Here is an 18,398-nt window from a genome sequence, read left to right on the forward strand (position 1 = left end):
TTTTCTGTCCATGCATGCAAGGCCCTTCCGATTGGCTCACAGTCACGATAAATCTACGCCCTCACTGGCCGGGAGGCCCGTCACTCAAACACCAAACAAAAGGTAAGGGAGAGACAGAAAGTGGCCCTTAACCACTTAAACCCCGTGTGGGTAACCGGAGTCCCTCAGGGCTCAATACTAGTCTCTTTTCTGTTATTGTGGGGAAAGCTTTCGCTGAAAATAGCAGATCGACAAGCTCACAATGCCATGCACTGAGCTTGTCGATCGGCCATTTTCAGCGAAAGCTTTCCCCACAATACCGATGCTGGGGTTTAAGTGGTTAAGTGATTCTCTCAATCTTTAATTTCAATGACCACCAGTTTGATACACACGATTAAGCCACGGACAGACCCCATTTTATTTGTATTATTATATTTCATTATTATCTCTGGGACCTCAATCTAAGAACATTTAGATGAGTTGGTCTAATATGGAATTCCCTTTATAGTCATAATGTACTGTAGATTATCAATCATTAAACTGGGGAACCCCTTGAAGGACCATTGAAGGTTCCTGGAGCCCACGTTGAGGACCACCGTTTTAAACCGTAGTCGTCTATCTTCCCATATCACTCCAGCTCTTTAGTAAACAGAAAGTACATTTTCAGGTCGGGATACCAATTAGTGGTCCTCATACAGGATAAAACAAGTGACATAGGAAGTGAATCTCAAAATAATGTGTCGACGGTTATTGTTAAACACATTCAGCATATCAAGTATAAGTATCAAATGATTTCTTTGTGAAGTGTTGGGTAACAGGAATATACAAACATGAGGTCTTGTGTATAAAACAGTCAAAGGAAATAACTATTTTAATGTGGTTTTATTGTTTAAGTTTTAAAAAACAAGCAGTAAAAAAAAAATCAGCATACAATAACATGACATTTAACTAAATCAAACAAGTCTTTCAACCATAAAACTGAACGGAAACAGAGGGCCATGAGTTCTACCCAATGACATCACACACACTCACACAACTGACACAAAGGTCATGTTAGTGTCTTAGCCAACTTTCACACATTTTTCTATTCAGTAGCATACAGTACACATTTAACCCCTTCACAATGACAATGAAAATGAAACGCACAAGGGGTTCAAACCCTGCCGGCACCAATATCTCTTGCTACGTAACACCTTGGTTTATTGTTATGCATCATTGCGGGAAGGGTATTGTAATATCTCCTCAGTGTATCCGTCTGTGTCCATTAACAAAACAAGAACAGATGGGCACAGTCATGGTGCCTTTCAATACCCTGCCCGCAGAAAAGCATGTTACCCTAACTTCAGTGATGCATGGCAGGACACAATAATTTCTACAGTCTGCATGTGTCTGAATAAGCTAACTTGGGATTGGAGGGGCAGCATTTCATGAAACTTGGGAATGATCAGTAGGCTGGGTTGAAGTGGTCAAAATTACGTAATGGGTCATATCTCAGGAACATAAAAATGAGGTTTGATGTGTTGTATTCCGTGTGTGTCTTTTAAAATGGGTAGATTCTCATGAAATTAGGGGGGAATGATTAGTAGGCTGCCCTGAAGAGACCAAGGTGTTTCATAGCAAGAGATGTCGTTGTGGGCAGGGCTTGCACCCCAGGTGCGTTTCATTGATTGATTATTTTCCGTACCTGAGACATGACCGATTATGTAATTTTCTTTTTGACCGTGACTGATTTATCATTATGACCCAAAAGATAATTATCTCTTTGGGGCATCCTACTGATCATTCCATTAGTTGTTTTGTTCACAGACAGAACCAATTACAATATCCTGCCATGTGCATTGCTGATGGGAGGGTACAAATCTGAAATTTTAGCAGGTACAAAATATCTGCACCTTAAACACTGGGAATGTCCGAACAGAGTTTTTGGATAATAATAAAAAAAAGACTTTAAAAACAAAGTAAAAAAAAAAAAAAAAAGTATTTTACAAACTTTTAGTAGTAATACTCATAGTGCTGCTAAACAATACCAGTACTAGCTTGTTGTGAGTGTAAAAGTTATTCTTTTCTTCACAAAGAAAAAAAAAAGAATTGTTCAATTCATCCAAGCAATTACACCAATAACTTTTGGGTTAGATGGGACTGGAGTAGAGTCAAGCACATTTGATGCTTTGCTCCTTTTTTGAATTCTTGCAGAAAACTTTCACCTCCACCTCTTCAATACTGATACAGAAAGAAATGGAGGACAAGGGAAAGCACATTGTAGATGCCAGGATGGTTGAATAAAATGAAGGTTCAGTGGCGATCCAAAAAAGAAAAAGAAAAACTTTACAGGGGAAAAGAAATTCATGATGGAAGCGTGAGTCCAGAGAACCATCATAGTCCTTAAAATAGATCATCCAAATGGAAGACGTATCTCTCCAATTCACTGGCCCTGGAATAAATGACAGGACAGACATGTTGTAATTTACATTCATCTTTTCCCCACTTATGTATAAATTGTCCCATCTATGGTGCTCTGCATGGGAAATCATCATGTTTTAAGTATGTGCATATAGTTGTCGGGTGGAAACCTCGTATCCATCTTTGTTTTTTTGTAAATAAACGCTCTACTTTGTCATATCACACTGTCACACAAAAGTGGCAAAAATAGCCTATCTACAAGCTTACAACACGGCACAATGGGGTGCATTGTGAGCTCTGAGATCAGTCACTTCTGCTGCTTTGAAAAATGTTGCAAGTAAAAATGTAAGTGTTTTAGTCTGTCTATGGACATTTATAAATATTTAACCAATAAATAGTATTAACAAGAGCTTGTGAGATTTATAAATATTTAACCAATAAATAATATTAACAAGAGCTTGAGACTAAATAACTGCCGTGGCGTGGATCCTTTGGAACACCGGTTGTTTATTTACATTTCCTGGAAAATCAACAATTTTGGAGATATGAGATTTCCACTCGACAGCGACAATATGTGGGCTGTCCTACCTGATGACCCTGCTGTGGAGTGGCAGCCTGTCCCGGGGCCTGGCCTGCCTGTCCATAGTAGGCGGCCTGCTGTCTGTAGTACTCAGCCCAAGCAGCGCTGTAGTCCGGCTGACCCCCGGCTGGGGCTGCGCCACCTGCTGTTGCAGCTGTACCTGGAGCTGCTGTTGCTGCTGCCGCTCCACCAGGCTGGGCTGGATAGATCATAGGAAATGCATGAGAACTTTAGCTGAACAGGCAAACTAAAATACAAAAGCACTCATTCTAGGGATGGGCGATATGACATTTCTGGCCGATACCCGATATAATTGCCGTTATGGCCAATAACCGAGATAAACCAATGTCGATATGATCTCATTCTGCATTTAAAAAAATAATAATAATTTTGTCCATTCTGAAAAAGGCATATTGAACACTGAATTTGAAAAAGCAACGCCTCTTCATTCCAAAACTAGGGATGCACCATTATTGAAACGTTAGCCCATATCCCAAAATAAACAGCTTGAATGTAGTATTTTTATTTAAAAATGTTCAACTTGTTGACCCTTTTGAAGCTTCCCCAGAAAGCACTGATAGAATCTGCAGCCTTCATCATCACAAAAGGCTTATTTGAATTTTTCAAAAATAACTACAAAATAAAATATCGGCTAAAACCAATATATTATTTTGATATCTGTTCGATACCAATATTGCATTTTAAGGCCAACATCGGCCGAGACCGATTAATTGTCCACCCCCAAATCATTCATTCCATTATGCTATAACATTTCTTAACCATAATTGAAACTCTCCATTCCATACTGTCACCCGTTTGGTCTTTTTCCTTTATGTACTTTATTCCATCTTGAATGATCATTTGTATATTTATAGTGAATGCATAGTGCTTTTTGCCTCGTCATAAACCAGTTATCCCCTCTTCCAGACACGAGAGGATTAACCTTGAAAAAAATAACCCACATACCCTGTACGTATCTAGATAGCATGGGATATCCATGTATGGTTAAATGATTTGTCAACTCCATCTAGGATCTAGGTACTTATGAATATGAATGCATATGAAGAGGTGTTTGGGTGAGCCACGTGGCTCATCACCAGATGAACCAGTGTACTAACAAAATGCTTGATTTCAAGTGAAATCAGTCTAATCCTCCAAGGATAATGACTGTTGACCACCAAATTGCACCATGTCTGATATTATGTAGGGATTTGATTACTACAATAGTTTTGCAATCACGTCAAAGCTCTACTAACAAGAGCAGTCGACTGATATTTGTAGTCAGACCATGTTGTGCGTTAATAGATCCGACTTACTCATGCCCATTTTCTTGTAGTATTCCTCCCAAGCTTTAGTATAGTCTGGCTGACCACCAGCAGCCTGTGCTGCATGGCCCTGGTCCCCTGGTGCTGCTGCTGCCGCTGCTGCTGGAGCTCCTGGAGCCTGGCCTGGCATAGCACCCCCTGGCTGCTGACCATAGTATTGCGCATAGTAAGCTGCCCAAGCTGCATTTGGGTCTGCTGCCGCCTTACCTGGGAGGGGAGGAAGGACCAATTATCAAGAGTAGATTAAGCCTAATAAATCACAGACTAGATGGGAGAGAAGTAAGGGCCACACACTTACTACTCCTATAGTTTTAGCCAATCGCAGCAGTATCATAGCATTTCATTTAAAATTCCTACCGTACTGGAAAATAGTCATGATACAATCACTATTCTGTAGTAGTTTGCCCAGAATGCCCACAATAACAATGGTATCACGATACAACATACATACAATGTCTGTTAACTAAAAAAAAACTATATCCTAATCATGAATGCAAATAAGTGATTATCACACTCATTTATTTGCCATAAGTTTGCAGCTCATTTGGAAATACAACTGGGAAAAACAGCAATGTACTCACTGGGATCATGTGGTGCTGGAGCTTGTTGCCACTGTTGTTGGTAAGCTTGTTGGTTTCCCCATCCTTGTGGAGAGTATCCTTGGTGACCACCAGGTGGCGCACCACTATAAAGAGAGGAAAGGGTTGAAATAGAGATTGTGAATGTTAAGAATTTCATGCTTAACACATTGCGTGCCAAACGCGTAGATCTACGCGAACCTAAATAATTGCGCAGCGTGCCAGTCGCGTAGATCTAGGCGAAGTGGTCTTTTTTTTTCCCCGCAGGTTCACATTTCATTGTAGGCCTCCCTCGCAGTGACACATTTCATTGTAGCACACCCGGAAACGGAAATATCCGTATCCGGAGATTTTCGTTCCCACCCGCTTCCGCTCTAAATCTTCCCCTAATCCTCCATTATCTCTGAGTTTTTTTTTTTCTCCTGGCTGATCGCTGTTTAACATATACCGCGACTACTTCAAAATGGACGATCGCCGATTGAAACGGTCTTCTCTGGGCCACTCACACAGCTACCCTGTGTGTCTACAAACAATTTAACGCGCGATCTTATAGCGAGGTCTGTGGCGACGTGAAAAAAACAACAATAAATCGATGGCACTGGTGAGTACATTATGATATTAAACTCTGGCGTGGAATGTGTTAAGAAATTACTTATACGTCTCATTAGCTCTTTGTCTCTTTTTCCAGGCAAATCTCTTTTACCAGTAGACCAGTCTAGAGTTAGAATACTATCACACTTGTCTGTGACCGTTTCATAATGTTTGCTTGTAATGGCATGTACTGAAGTCACTGAACTTCCCCATCAGATGGAAGCTACACAAAATGTATCATAACTACTGTTCATCTGCTTGTACTTACTGGGGAGGTCCTCCAGGTCCTGCATTGTATGGGTTGGGATTATATGGGCCCATCGGACCTCCAGGTCCCCCTGGACCAGGACCGGGACCCGGACCCACTGGACACAAGGGAGCCTAAGACAAAAGCAAAGAGATGAGCGGATTCATATTTATTTTTCCCTGATCACTTCAAGAGCTTAATTCACATGTATGCCGATTCATGTAACAGATTGCCCCACTCTATTTTATATTAGAGATTAGAGATGAGCGGCTCGACCTGTAACCCAGGGGTCAGGTGGGCACACCGCAGGTCTACACACACACCAGGGCTCTACAGGGGTGGGGGTGAGGGGCAGAGAATGCCACTCCCACGGGGCTCCTTCCGTGGAGGTCGCTGAGGGAGTGCATAGTTTTGACTCTCTGGGGCAAGCTAGTGGGAGACAAATTATCTAATATATAGTCTAATTATAATTTGAGGACAGCCATATTTTTAGATCATTTTTAAATGTGGAATCGAGAAGTTTCATGGTTGTTGGTGGGCATTCCATATTTTGGTGGCAGTATAGTAGAATGCACTAACCGCGCTCTCCCATCCACCAGTGACAGCTTTTGGACGAAAGATAAGCTGGATACTGCAACACCGATACAGTACAACGAAATCCTACCGTTTATTTGCATCGTTTGTGTTCAGCTGGCTGTGCCATCACTATGACTAAATGCATGCAACTTCTCAACTGTTAACCCATATTTATGTGGCTGGGGCGGTGGAGGATCATAAAACGCATAGGTCTCCGACTACTGTGTGTGCCACACTTCCTAGAGTCCTGGTAAAAATACATATTTTTGGCGATAGTATTGCAATAAAATAACCTGATCTGTGAATCCCCGTTCTCGAATCTACACGTCCTCTTTCAGTAGCTATAAAGTCCCACTGTGTTTCCCCTCTCCATGAGTGCGTTTACCTCTATCTTCTCTTCTATAAGCTGCTTGGCGTGGTCAATCTGTTGCGGGGACCCACGGATAGTGAACAGCTTGAAGTTGGGGTCACCATTAGGCGGTGGCTGACGAGAGATCTCTACAAATGCACCCGTCTGTTGGTTGATGGACTTGACGTTCTCTCCGCCTCTGCCAATTACGAGGCCACATTTGTGAGCAGGGATAGAGAAGGTCATCTCTCCTCCCGGTGGGCCCCAGTTCCCTGGGCCCCTCCCGCGACCTCGTCCGGGTGACATGTCTGTACCTGGAGGCCCTGGGGGACCCTGTGAAAGAACCATTACATCCGGATTAGGTGCAGCTTGGGAATATTCAGTAATCAATTAGAAAATAACATTTACAGTTTGAGACTTTTTTTTTAAACGCCTGACATAAATATATCTGACTCGTGCCATGAGAGCAATTTATTTAAGTAGGCAGGGTGCACATTGTTGAGATGCTGGCCACAGCAAAAGTAAAAAACAAAAAAAAGATTGAACCAATAGTCCTGACAAACATAATTGTATAACATTTGAGCCGGAGGTCTTCGTCAGGACATGATGAATTTATGAACATAACTGACTGCCCATAGTTTTGTGATCAATGCCCCTAGACACGATTGGGCATGGTTATTAATGGCAATTTAAAGCCCTTTTAGATTGCATGACCCGACCAACAATAACCAACTGGGTCCATAATATTTGCATAAGGAGCACCCAATGAAATATCCTTTAGTCAAATTTGTATTTTCTTACCCACAGACAATACACACTAGACTAAATGTAGTACTTCTTAAGGACACCAAGCCTCTTGTAATGGTATGGGTTTACATCAGGTGGACTACCTACTGCTCTATACATTATACTGACCCCCTGGCCACCTTCCTCTCGTACACGTATGCTCTGTAGCAGTTCATTGATGATGGAGGCAGCATGTGCACATCTGTCTGGAGGACCCATAATGTTGGCGATCTTTTCAGGGCCTTGACCATCATCTGTAAGGAATATGAGAGAATTGAGGTAATACAGAGATTAACGGCAAGAGAAGGTCAAGTAGGGAAACTTGGCTCTCATCATTTCAATATTCCAAACTGTTGAGAGGACAAACCTGGTTTGAATTGTATCTTGACTCCAGCATCGTTCTGGATCTTCTTGATCATTTCTCCATTTCGACCAATCACAACTCCCACAGAGTGTCGGGGTACAGGTACCTATAGGGGCAGCACCCACATTTGCAATAACTTTAGCGGCAGAGTCACACCACCAATTAAAATGCAAAAAATCTTTTATCACTTTCAGGAGCATGCATTGCCATGCTATCTACTTTTTTTTTAATCTCCATCTGAGCTTTTTAGATTTGAATTCTATTCACAAAAATGCAACCATTTTACTTACCTCTATGCCGCCGCCACCGCCACCGCCGCCACCACCACCACCGCCGCCGCCACCTCCGCCTCCCATCCTAGATCCAAATTCATTCCTATCGCCAAAGTTGCCATGGTCCCTCTCTCGTAGAATGTCGTTCACCATGTCTATTGCTTGCTGCAATAAAGTATGAAAGAAAGATAAGTGAGACGATAAAGACTAAAAACTAATCGGACACTCCGTTTCCTCAATAAAAAAATGTTGTACCTGCACTTTGTATGGATCTCCAATGATGCGTAGAGGTTTATCGATGTTGGGTGGCTGGGAGGCATCTTGAATCAGAATCATCTTTACTCCAGCTCGCTCCTGTAAAGTAGCAGGGATGGATATGTTAAGATTAATTACAGACATCAACTTAAGGTTTCCAGCCAATGTACTTGTATAATAGAATAATTTTCAAATATATTACCAAAATCAGTATCGGTTTAACAGAACTCATTCAAACACCCTTTTATTTTGTCTGGCTACTTTTCCACACCTATGCATGACAGCAAGTCACCTCATGATTGTTAATGTCATTGTAAGCAACCCCGTTATGGTCACCTGCAGCTGTTTGATGGTCTCTCCTCCCTTGCCAATGATGAGACCAGCCTTGCCAGCGGGGATCATCATCTCCTGCATGGACCGTGGTTGCCCCCCATTGGATGAATCTTGGAAAGTGGGTGGAGTGCCACGTCCTCTGGACACTATCTCATCCAGAAACCTCTTGGCTTGTCTGGGAGGAAATGGAATCAAAAGGGAGAGAGAAGAATTAAGGAAAATAAAGATGAGATGCAAAAGAGTAATGAGGAATAAAGGAACAAAATTTGATAAAATCAATCGATATTATTTTCAAAAACAGCAGCAGATCTATAAGCTCACGTGGTGTATCTGCTACTTTTTATCCCAGACGCCATCTAGTGACGATCACAATAGATATATTTTCATCTACGGTATTTTTTTTAAAACTTAGGTAGGGTAAGTGATTTGCAATTATTCAAATAATTGCAAACATTGGTCTATATTCTGATAGTACTCATTGCTATAGAGTGTTTGTTCAGTAAAAGGAGTGTCCCATGTCTCTCCAGCTCTTTATTAAACAGAAAATGCATTTTCAGTGCTCTCTCCTGATTGGCTTAAATGTCGTCACCTACCTGGAAATGTACTATATTCTCTTTACTTAAGAGCTGGAGAGACCCCTGTGACCGAACAAACGCTTTGTAACAATGATTAATATCAGAATATAGTACTTTATATGGGGGCTCTAAACAAAATGCTATGCTTAAAGCCAAGAGCAGTTGCAATGGAAACAACCGATGTGTTGTATGACCGCTTTAAATGGGTAGATTAAATAATTAAATTTGACAAAATTATACGTATTTTAAAAAAAAACGTTCAGCTGAATGAAATGCATTAAAAGCTTAACATAGTGCAGAAATTTAATACGGTAGGCAACACTAGAGCTGACCTTCAAAGTATTTTTGGCTATTTTGATAAATAGTGTTAAAAAAAAAAACACCAGTAGTGTATAGCAACTTACAGTATGGCATCTGCACTGCCTGTGAGAGAGACACATCTCTCTGGGAGACCCCCAGCGTCTAGGAGAAGAAATACATGGACATACAATACAAATTATAATCCAAACGCAAATACTCCAAACGCAAATTATAATCCACCTCAACCAGGTGGATTGCACTTGATCAGACAATATACAAGCACAAAACAGTCAACAATACAGACAATTTAAGACAATGCTCAAACTTCAGAGTAAACATGGTAAGTCAACATATCTCTTTTTACATTTTCCAATTAATTTGTCTATTCAAATGCAGCTTCCTTTCTTCTTTTTTATGTGTGAACATGTGCCAGAAAGCTAAAGTTTCTCAGACTCATACAGTGTTTGTTTTACACAAATAACATGGTAAATGATGGTGCAGTTTCATGCCAGTCTGGAACCACTACCACTATGAACGAAGCCCTGATTAAAAATTTAAAAACAAATGTCGAGAATTTGAGATGGTTCTCAATGCACTGCATCCTTCTGTAGCCTGACTAAGTCATTACTTCCTGCCAACTATGTAAAGACTTAAACTATTGACCCGAATATTCACAGTAGCTGGTGCATACATTACTCGCATAACCAGAATGTGTCTTTACTCACCACATAACTCACCTGGTGCAATTTGGATATTCAAAGTAGCTGGTGCATACATTACTCACATAACCAGAGTGTGTTTTTTTACTCACCACATAACTCACCTGGTGCAATTTGGACCTTGCAGCCAGAATCCTGTTGTATTTTATTTATCTGCTCGCCCCCTCGACCAATGACTGAAGAGGACACCACAAGTAACTTGTTAGGCTTTGGTTTTAGACATGTGTGGTAATGTCATGAGAAAGTACATGTGGTCAAAGGAATGTATGTGCAGTCTGTATGTGTACTCACTGAGACCAACCATGCCATCGGGCACCCGGTACTCTTCAGTGACAGTCATGTTGGGAGGTCTGGCACCACTGCAAAGAGAAGGATTAAGAAGAGATTGAATGGGGCACGTGTACACCATCCCAGAGTCAAATCTCAAAGCATAACTTGATTTTTGAACTGGGCACTATTATCCTAGATGTCATTCCTATTTTGAGTAATTTTTTAAAAGTGTGTGTGTGTGTATATTATATAGGCAATGTTTTTGAAAGTTTAGTATAGTTGATACTGTACCTTTGTTGTGAAAGGGCAGCAAGCTGAGCTTCAATTGCTGGAAGGGAAGTAGAATCCGTTAGTGATGGAAACTGGACATTTGAGTGTATTCTAGTAATGGTGGGGGTGCATTTAACCTACACAATGCAGAATCTCTGTCACTCTGTGATGCTAACTTCTTGGCGTCTGGCTGATCTGAAAACAAAAAAGGGAAGTAGGTAAATGCTTCCTTTTAAAAATGTGAGCAACATGCCTGTTGTCTTAATTTCCAAACCTCCATCTTCAAGCGATCGCTTCTGTGCCGTGAATGGATAACCCTCAGCGCCTCCATTATTGCTCATTTGCGGGACAGCATCTCCACCTATTTTTGCTGCAATCTGAAAGAGAGATGACCACTGTATGAAAAACATTTGTAATAAATATACAAATCACAATGAATTACTTATGGGACTTGGATTAATCTATCTAATATCAGCAGGATCAGACAGAGACCTACTAACCCAATTCAATTATCTTACGTTTTAAGAGGAGCTCATGATGAGCAGTGGAGTTATAAGATAAATGCTTAATTGATCGCCTGAGGAATTCAGAACTATACATAGATAAGATGAATAATCATCATTTGTTTATTGCTTCTAGTCACAATCAACAGATCCTAATGACTAAGCATGAAAAAATCAAGCCCTTAATCACACATGCTCACATTTAAGCATTTGGATTTGTTTCACCATTAAAGTAAGTACATGTTAAGCCCAGGATGTTATAAGACTACCTGGCATCACCTTGGTACTGATCATTTAGAAGACATAAAATGATACAATTATATCTGCTGGGGGGTTTGTGGAGCGTTGAAAATGCGTGTTAACAGCGAGTACAACAGAGCAGAAATCGATATAGTCTTCCTTGCTAGTTGATTAATTATCTAAAACGATTAGTTTGATGAATCCAATCTGCGTGAGATGTGGGGCAGGTTCGAGGTTGTCGTCATCTTGACCATAATAACTGAAATACCTCACCAAACCTCGGTTAAATGCATCTACCTTTAAGAGATAATCGTTAACTAGTCAGTAAAACAAAAATAATGTAGCGGTTGCAAATTCGATGAAGTACATTACTGTTTACAAGCGAACCCAAACACCGCATCACGGATTCGTGGCCATTGCTTCAGCTAAATGCCATGCTAACCTTGGGGCCTTGCGACCACTGCGACTAGTATTGAGCTAGCCTAAACTAGATTATGCTAACGCTAACTGGTTAGCTAACGCGCTACTAGTGTCTTCTAGGCGCGCCAAGCGTGCTGGCAAAGCTAGTACTTGGCGACGATGTGTATAGTAAACCCAACCAAGCCGAGCCAGCCGACCGGCTATAGGCTAACTTCCATTCACCGAGTCCGACTCTTTCTTCCATCTTTAACCGATAATAATAACCGTTCGACATTTATTTACCTGTCTGGCTCGCTGCACAGCGTCCGCAAAGGCATCCTTCTTGATCCCAGCACCGGCCCCGTTCGTTGCTAAAGCGCCGTACTCAGACATGCTGCTGTGTGTGGAGGGACGGGAGAAGAGCAGCACAGGGGCTAAAGCTAACTGCTAACTATTAGCCAAGGACCGCTCGAGATGCGCAGAAGCGGGAAAAAAGACGAGAAAGGCAATAATAAAGTGAACCGCCGGCAGGGGGGACCATAGAGTTATAATATATCTAGGGGGCGGACTGCCCCGCCCCCCACAAATTCATTTCAATGAAAGTTGCTCGCCTCACAAAGCGCATGAAGTACCCGGAAGTACCTCTACTTTCTGGATCGGCTCCAATATTGGGGCCAATAGAGCAGGCGCACTAGCGTTTCAGAGGGTATACACACGCGCAGTAGCGTCTTACATGCGGAAGTCCTGCAATCTCAGTTTGACCACCAGGCGACGGCAGCTTCACTATTATACCGCGGTTCTGGGGGGGAGGGGTCTGCGGGCATACAGTGTTGGGATTCTTCCGCGTATGATGGCCGTCGCTTGCCAAAATAGCCGCGCTACAGTCTCTGTATCACTCATCATCTCTGTATCATCGCTCATAAATAGGCAGTGGTGGAAGAAGTACTCAGATACTCAAGTAAAAGTAGCAATACCACAATATAAAAATATTCTGTATACAAGTAAAAGGCCTGTGTTCAAAATGTGACTTGAGTAAAAGTACAAAAGTATTGGCTTAAAAATATACTTAAAGTACCAAAAGGCATTTGACACTATAAACCACTCATTTCTACTTGATAAGCTGAAGGCGATGAGATCTTACTTGGAGGGTGGAGAACAAGTGGTTGACATCAACGGAACCATGTCCTCATCCCTCCCGGTGAGCTGCAGGGTTCCTCAAGGCAGCATTCTAGGGCCGTTACTGTTCCTACTATACACATTAACGACATGAATGCTGCCTGTAACTGCAAACTGTTCCTTTTCGCTGATGACTCGGCACTCCTGATCTCGGGTGAGGACAAGTTGCAAGTTGAGGAAGCTCTCAGCTCTGAACTCTCCAAAATCCTTACTTGGCTTACCGATAACAAACTGTCACTACACCTTGGGGAAACTGAATCCATTCTTGTTGGGACCAAACATTCCCTCAGTAAAATGGAGGTAAATGACTTCAAGGTCAAAGTCGATGACACAATCATCACTAGCAAAGAAGAGATTACCTATTTGGGATGTATTCTTGACAAATACCTGACAGGTGAAAGCATGGAAACAAAGGTGGTCAAAAGAGTAAACCAGAGAACCAGATTTATGGGCAGAGTTTCCTCTTTTGTCAACCCCCAGGCCCTCAGGACCCTCCCAGGGGCCCTGATTCAGTCCCTTTTTGACTATGCTTGCTCCTCTTGGTACTCCAACACCTCAGTGTCACTGAAGACTAAGCTTCAAACCTCCCAAAACAAACTGATTCGACTACTTCTCGGACTGGGGCCCATGACCCACCTCTCTCCCACTCACTTTGCCAGCCTAGGCTGGAAGACAGGGTTAAAAAACAACAAAAAATGGGACTGGTCTTCAAAATTGTAAATGCAGATTTTCCCGAAATGCCCCCTATACCCGTATATCTATATAAATACCTCGAAAAAGTTAGTGACACCCACAGTCACGAAACTAGAGGGAGCGTAAACAACAATCTGGTACCACCCACCCATAAAACAAACATGGGCAAATTCTCCTTCTACAGCACAGCCACCAAGGTATGGAATAGTCTAACCCCACCCCTCAAAAAATGCAGTTAGCTGGGCCCATTCAAAACAGCCCTAAAAACTCATCTTTCTGGAGGCCAAAAGAGGAGCTAGTACCAGCTTCCCTGTAGACAGACGACCCCCCTGCCCCTTTTTTGTCTCCGCCAGGCCGAAAGGCATGGCGAGAGTGTATGTTTTACCCCCTGTCCGTCCGTGTGTCCGTCCTGGCCGTCCGTTAGCAGCTAATCTCTGGCACCGTTGGCCCGGCCGCTGCGAAACTGTGCACGCACACTCCCTGGATGCCAACTCAGAACCTCTGGCCCAAAATGTTCAGATTGGCCGTTTATAGCGCCACCAGGAGGCCGATATGTGCAAAACACATTTATTGATACTACTCCTACAGATTTTGTCCAAACATCACACAAATCGGTACACAGTATCTCTATAGTCATGCGATCAACACGGATTTATCCAATTTCCCATATTCCATCCTGATTGCCTAAGATTGGCTTCCAAAGTTTGCAGGATTGTTCCGTTTTGAACAAAATGCCTCAAATCATGAACGCAGCTTGCGATTTCCGTGAAATTTCACACGCACATTTATATTAGGCCGACGAAGAAATGCCACCCTTTTCACATTGGCCTGTTATAGCGCCACCAGCAGGTCTAATTCTGCAAACATATTTTTGGAACAAAATGCCTCAAATCATGAATGCAGTGTCCGATTGCAGTGAAAAGCCCTTGAACAAATGGCACCCTTTTCACATTGGCCTATTATAGCGCCACCAGGAGGCCACAATAACGTACCTGACCTGGCGGAGACCTGTGCTCCGAGGAGCACTTTTTCTGGTTTGTATATGTTTTTTATTTCTCATGCTTTTTTTGTACATAGTGGTATTTTTTCTCTGTATTTTTATGTTGATTTTTGAACTGTTTGGTTGCTACTATATATGCCTATGAAATTAATTCAAGGACCCCAACGGAAACAAGTCTGCAAGGACTTTTTTGGCCGAACCTTTTAGACAAAAGTATTATAAATGTAACTGTTGTTTTACATTCTTTTGCCTAATAACATTTTCAATCAATCAATCAAAACCAAAAGTAAAAGTACTAAAATGTCTGAAAATAGCAGATCTACAAGCTCACAATGCGTCTCGATGCGACGCGTTGTGGGCTTGTAGATCAGCTATTTAAGTGGTTAATGTATGTTTTATAATATTATAATTTATATCTGCAAAGTAACTAGTAACTACAGTTTTCAAATAATTGTAGTGGAGTAAAAAGTAAATTTTGCCTCTGAGATGTAGTGGAGTAGAAGTAAAAGTATTGAAAATACTCCATTAAAGTAAAAACACCTCAAAATGGTACTTAAATAATGTTACTTTACACCATTGTAAATAGGCTATCATCACTCTGGTCTGGTATCACTGTGTGTGTGTAGTCAGTCAGTGGTGTCTGGTGCCAGAGGTACTGAGATTAGTTTTACATTAGTAAAACTACCAATACTAATAAAATATGTATTTATTTTCTATGTTATATTTGATTGTATATTTACATAAATTATTAGCATGATAAAAATAGGCTTGGAGTGCCAAACCTTTTTTTTTTTTTTTTTAATTTTTATCCCGCGATTTTTGTAACCCATTTTTTTCACCCGGTGCCAATTTCCTAAGTGATCCTGGGCGCTACACCCGCCCTACACCAGCGCTACACCAGTCCCCCTCAGTAGGGAGGCCAGGGCCGAGCTGAATGCTTCCTTCAGGCATGAGAGCCAACTGACCTTCTTGTCACCTGACAGGAGGGAGTTTCCCTGATTGGACGTAGCGCGTGGAAGGAACACGTTATTCCAACCAGTTCCCTTCCCCTCCGTCAGGCGCCCCGGCTGTCATGGGGGAGGTGGTATAGCGACCAGGATTACTACATGTTTTTGTGAGGGTATTAACTACCCTAGGAGACACGGGGAGAACATGCAAACTCCACACAGAGTAGGCCCTTTTGCCAACCCCACCTAGGGTATGGGCGCTGATGACGCGGAGGAGAAGACACGCCCCCAGCGCCCACAGCGTCCCCCGGCGGGAATCGAACCCAGGACCTTCTAGCTGTGAGGTGCCAAACTTTGTTGATGAACACATAACTTTTCCCGGCAAACTGCCCATTAGATTTTGAGATATTCTAATTGCAATTGGAAATTCTGGCTTACCGGTACAGCGCTAAAGCAAAGGCCACTGTGTCACTAAATCAATGTAGGCTCAGTAAGTTTCATGGCAATCTGCCTTTTATATTTTGAGATATCTTGCTAAATGTACATTTGGCCTAAGAGTGGTATAGAGGCCACGAGGTCACCAAAAACCAGAACCAGAAGGGGTAATCTCTGGGAATATAAAGGTGCACGGCCAATTACATAGCAATTCAGTCAATTAGCTACCTTTACTGAATAATCTTTTATTTTTATTTTTATATCTTAACAAAGAAAATAATTATTTGTTAGAATTCTTCGAATTTTAAGAAAATAACATCATCTTTTTATTTTCATGAAGGGGCCCTTTTCTGTCATACTCTATGGCACTTTATTGTAAAAGACTTAAAAAAAAGAGCAGGATTGAGTTTTTTTTTTTTTTTTTTAAACCAAAAGGTGTTAAAAACAAACATAGAAATATATTACAAAGAAACACTCATGGCATTATTTTTATTTAAAGGCACCATCATGCATGCATTCAATAGCATGTTCCATAATAAATATGAACAGATTTAAGTCAATTTAATCACATCAAATAAAAATATTCTTTGGAAAAATACATTTCAGTGTAGACAGATTAAAACTTCAGATAAAGTTGTTTTGTACTGTATGTTGTACACACATAGAAAGGAGTGAACTAATTTATGGCAGTTAAAGCTGAACTATATGACCCCTGCCCTATTTTGTTTTATGTCAGGCATAAGCCCATGCGAGACTCACACCTATTCACACATAGACACACATAATCACTTTCTATGTACAATTTGGGTTTGAGCATGATGTCTGGCAGTGGTGTCTAAATGCTACGCAGGTTATGTCATCATGTAGGCCTGCCGCCTACTCACTAACAAAGATCCAGGATTTCCGTCCTTCAAAATGCTGAATAAAACAATATAGTTTTGTATCAGCAAGAACTTTCAGTGTTTTTGTTCCACAAATACCAGGTATAGTATAACTATATATGTATAAAATTCACTATGTGCGTGTCACTATCTGTTCGTGTTACAGAACATGTGTGGGCTTTGAGTTTTGCTTTGACCTGTAACCTTGACTGACCTGACTGACCAGAACTGTGTATTGAGTCTGGCTGCTGCCTGACTCCCTGAGTTAGTTTTGGCGCAGGGGGGGATGGGTCACACACAATGGGTGCTTAACTACAGTCAATTGTTTACTAAGTACCCACTACAAGCCAGGCAGCAGGGGCGAGATAGCAACAAGAAATCGGCCTGAGTGGTAGACTGACTGTCCTACCTACAGATACATAACGGTTGTAAATCTTTTTACAAAACCTGTTCCTCAGATTGGATCTGCAGGCCACCAGTTTGACACCGCTGTATAACCACTACAATAAATACTACACCACTGATGATCTTGTAAGCACTACCATATCAATAATGTGTGGCAGTGTTTATTTTAACCTTTACCAAAGCTGAGGATCATTTATTTAAAATCATATTATGTATCACTATTTACAAACTCATGTAGATCACATTTTTTGATTACACCAAATTGTATTAAAACAAACATTCAGAGATAGTGATCAGAAATTGTGTGAAGGAATACTGCATTGATTGAGATTCTCAAATACACAAACATCATTCTGGTGAATGTTGTATGCTTATCCTTGCATGCTTCAAGGATAATTCCTCCAGAGCAGCAGTGCACCCATATGGTTTTCACGATTTCACTCCTGTGAAAATATTACTCTTGGTGTGTTATATCCAGAAACAATGCCACCAAGAAGTACCGTCTCTATGCTTCAAAGGGCATGTGATTTTAAGGACTTCCTTGTTGTATAATCCAACTGGAACACAGATGACTGCAGACAAATAAGGACCTCAACAAAAAGTGGGATGGAACAGTCCTCTCGTCATTCCAAAGCACTTTCTATGCGCCACCTAAAGTTGAATGAGGGAAACATTGTCATGTAATAATCCTTTCATGATCAAAAAGGGCTGAATGTCACACGTTCCCAGTTGTGGTCACAGGCAGCACTTTTTTTATTATGTTAGTTTTCAAGCAAGTTCAAGTCCTCACCTGTGTAAAAAAGAAGTCTAGATTTCATATAAAAGACAGCTCTTGGCATGCTTTGCATGCAATATATCAAACATGACATCTGAGGTTGCAGTAGGAGTCAATTCAGGTGAGGTTATCCAATTCCAAACCATCCACACCAGATTATGCTTGGGTCTTGTTT

General features: G+C 41.5%; 2 protein-coding genes across 6 annotated transcripts in view; both read right to left on the reverse strand.

Annotated features, from left to right (window-relative positions):
* Window positions 1-846: 846 nt before the first annotated feature.
* khsrp (KH-type splicing regulatory protein) lies at window positions 847-12,403 on the reverse strand. 2 transcript variants are annotated; one of them, XM_080416463.1, is made up of 18 exons: window positions 12,215-12,403; window positions 11,044-11,146; window positions 10,911-10,964; window positions 10,791-10,827; window positions 10,521-10,588; window positions 10,334-10,405; window positions 9,615-9,672; window positions 8,639-8,810; window positions 8,303-8,401; window positions 8,066-8,212; window positions 7,779-7,881; window positions 7,541-7,665; window positions 6,662-6,958; window positions 5,722-5,834; window positions 4,866-4,969; window positions 4,276-4,491; window positions 2,968-3,158; window positions 847-2,410 (listed from the first exon to the last, which is right to left on the reverse strand). In XM_080416463.1, the coding sequence occupies exons 1-18, from the start codon at window positions 12,302-12,304 to the stop codon at window positions 2,402-2,404; spliced, it is 2,058 nt and encodes a 685-aa protein (XP_080272589.1). In that variant the 5' UTR covers window positions 12,305-12,403; the 3' UTR covers window positions 847-2,401. The 2 variants fall into 2 exon arrangements, with proteins under 2 accessions (XP_080272589.1, XP_080272588.1); XM_080416462.1 differs by having other exon boundaries at window positions 10,322-10,405; window positions 12,215-12,401.
* Window positions 12,404-16,644: 4,241 nt separating this feature from the next.
* Window positions 16,645-18,398, reverse strand: part of slc25a23a (solute carrier family 25 member 23a) — a 13,143-nt gene continuing 11,389 nt past the window's right edge. For 3 of the 4 annotated variants that reach the window (XM_080419010.1, XM_080419008.1, XM_080419009.1), the window contains one exon: window positions 16,645-18,398. This exon is cut by the window's right edge and continues 453 nt beyond it. The gene's annotated coding sequence lies outside the window, so the exon portion shown is untranslated. The other variant, XR_013932481.1, reaches the window with a different exon arrangement.

The sequence above is a fragment of the Gymnoscopelus braueri genome, assembly GCF_963280865.1.
Source record: "Gymnoscopelus braueri genome assembly, chromosome: 2".
Classification (NCBI taxonomy): Eukaryota; Metazoa; Chordata; class Actinopteri; order Myctophiformes; family Myctophidae; genus Gymnoscopelus; species Gymnoscopelus braueri.

Excerpts from the sequence above, each read along its gene's own strand:
- khsrp (XM_080416462.1), bottom strand. The coding sequence starts at position 12,304 with ATGTCTGAGTACGGCGCTTTAGCAACGAACGGGGCCGGTGCTGGGATC. Across the intron at positions 10,828-10,910 it reads TGACAGAGATTCTGCATTGT|CAATTGAAGCTCAGCTTGCT; the intron begins GTAGGTTAAATG and ends CTTCCCTTCCAG. Across the intron at positions 7,882-8,065 it reads GCGGTGGCGGCGGCATAGAG|GTACCTGTACCCCGACACTC; the intron begins GTAAGTAAAATG and ends CTGCCCCTATAG.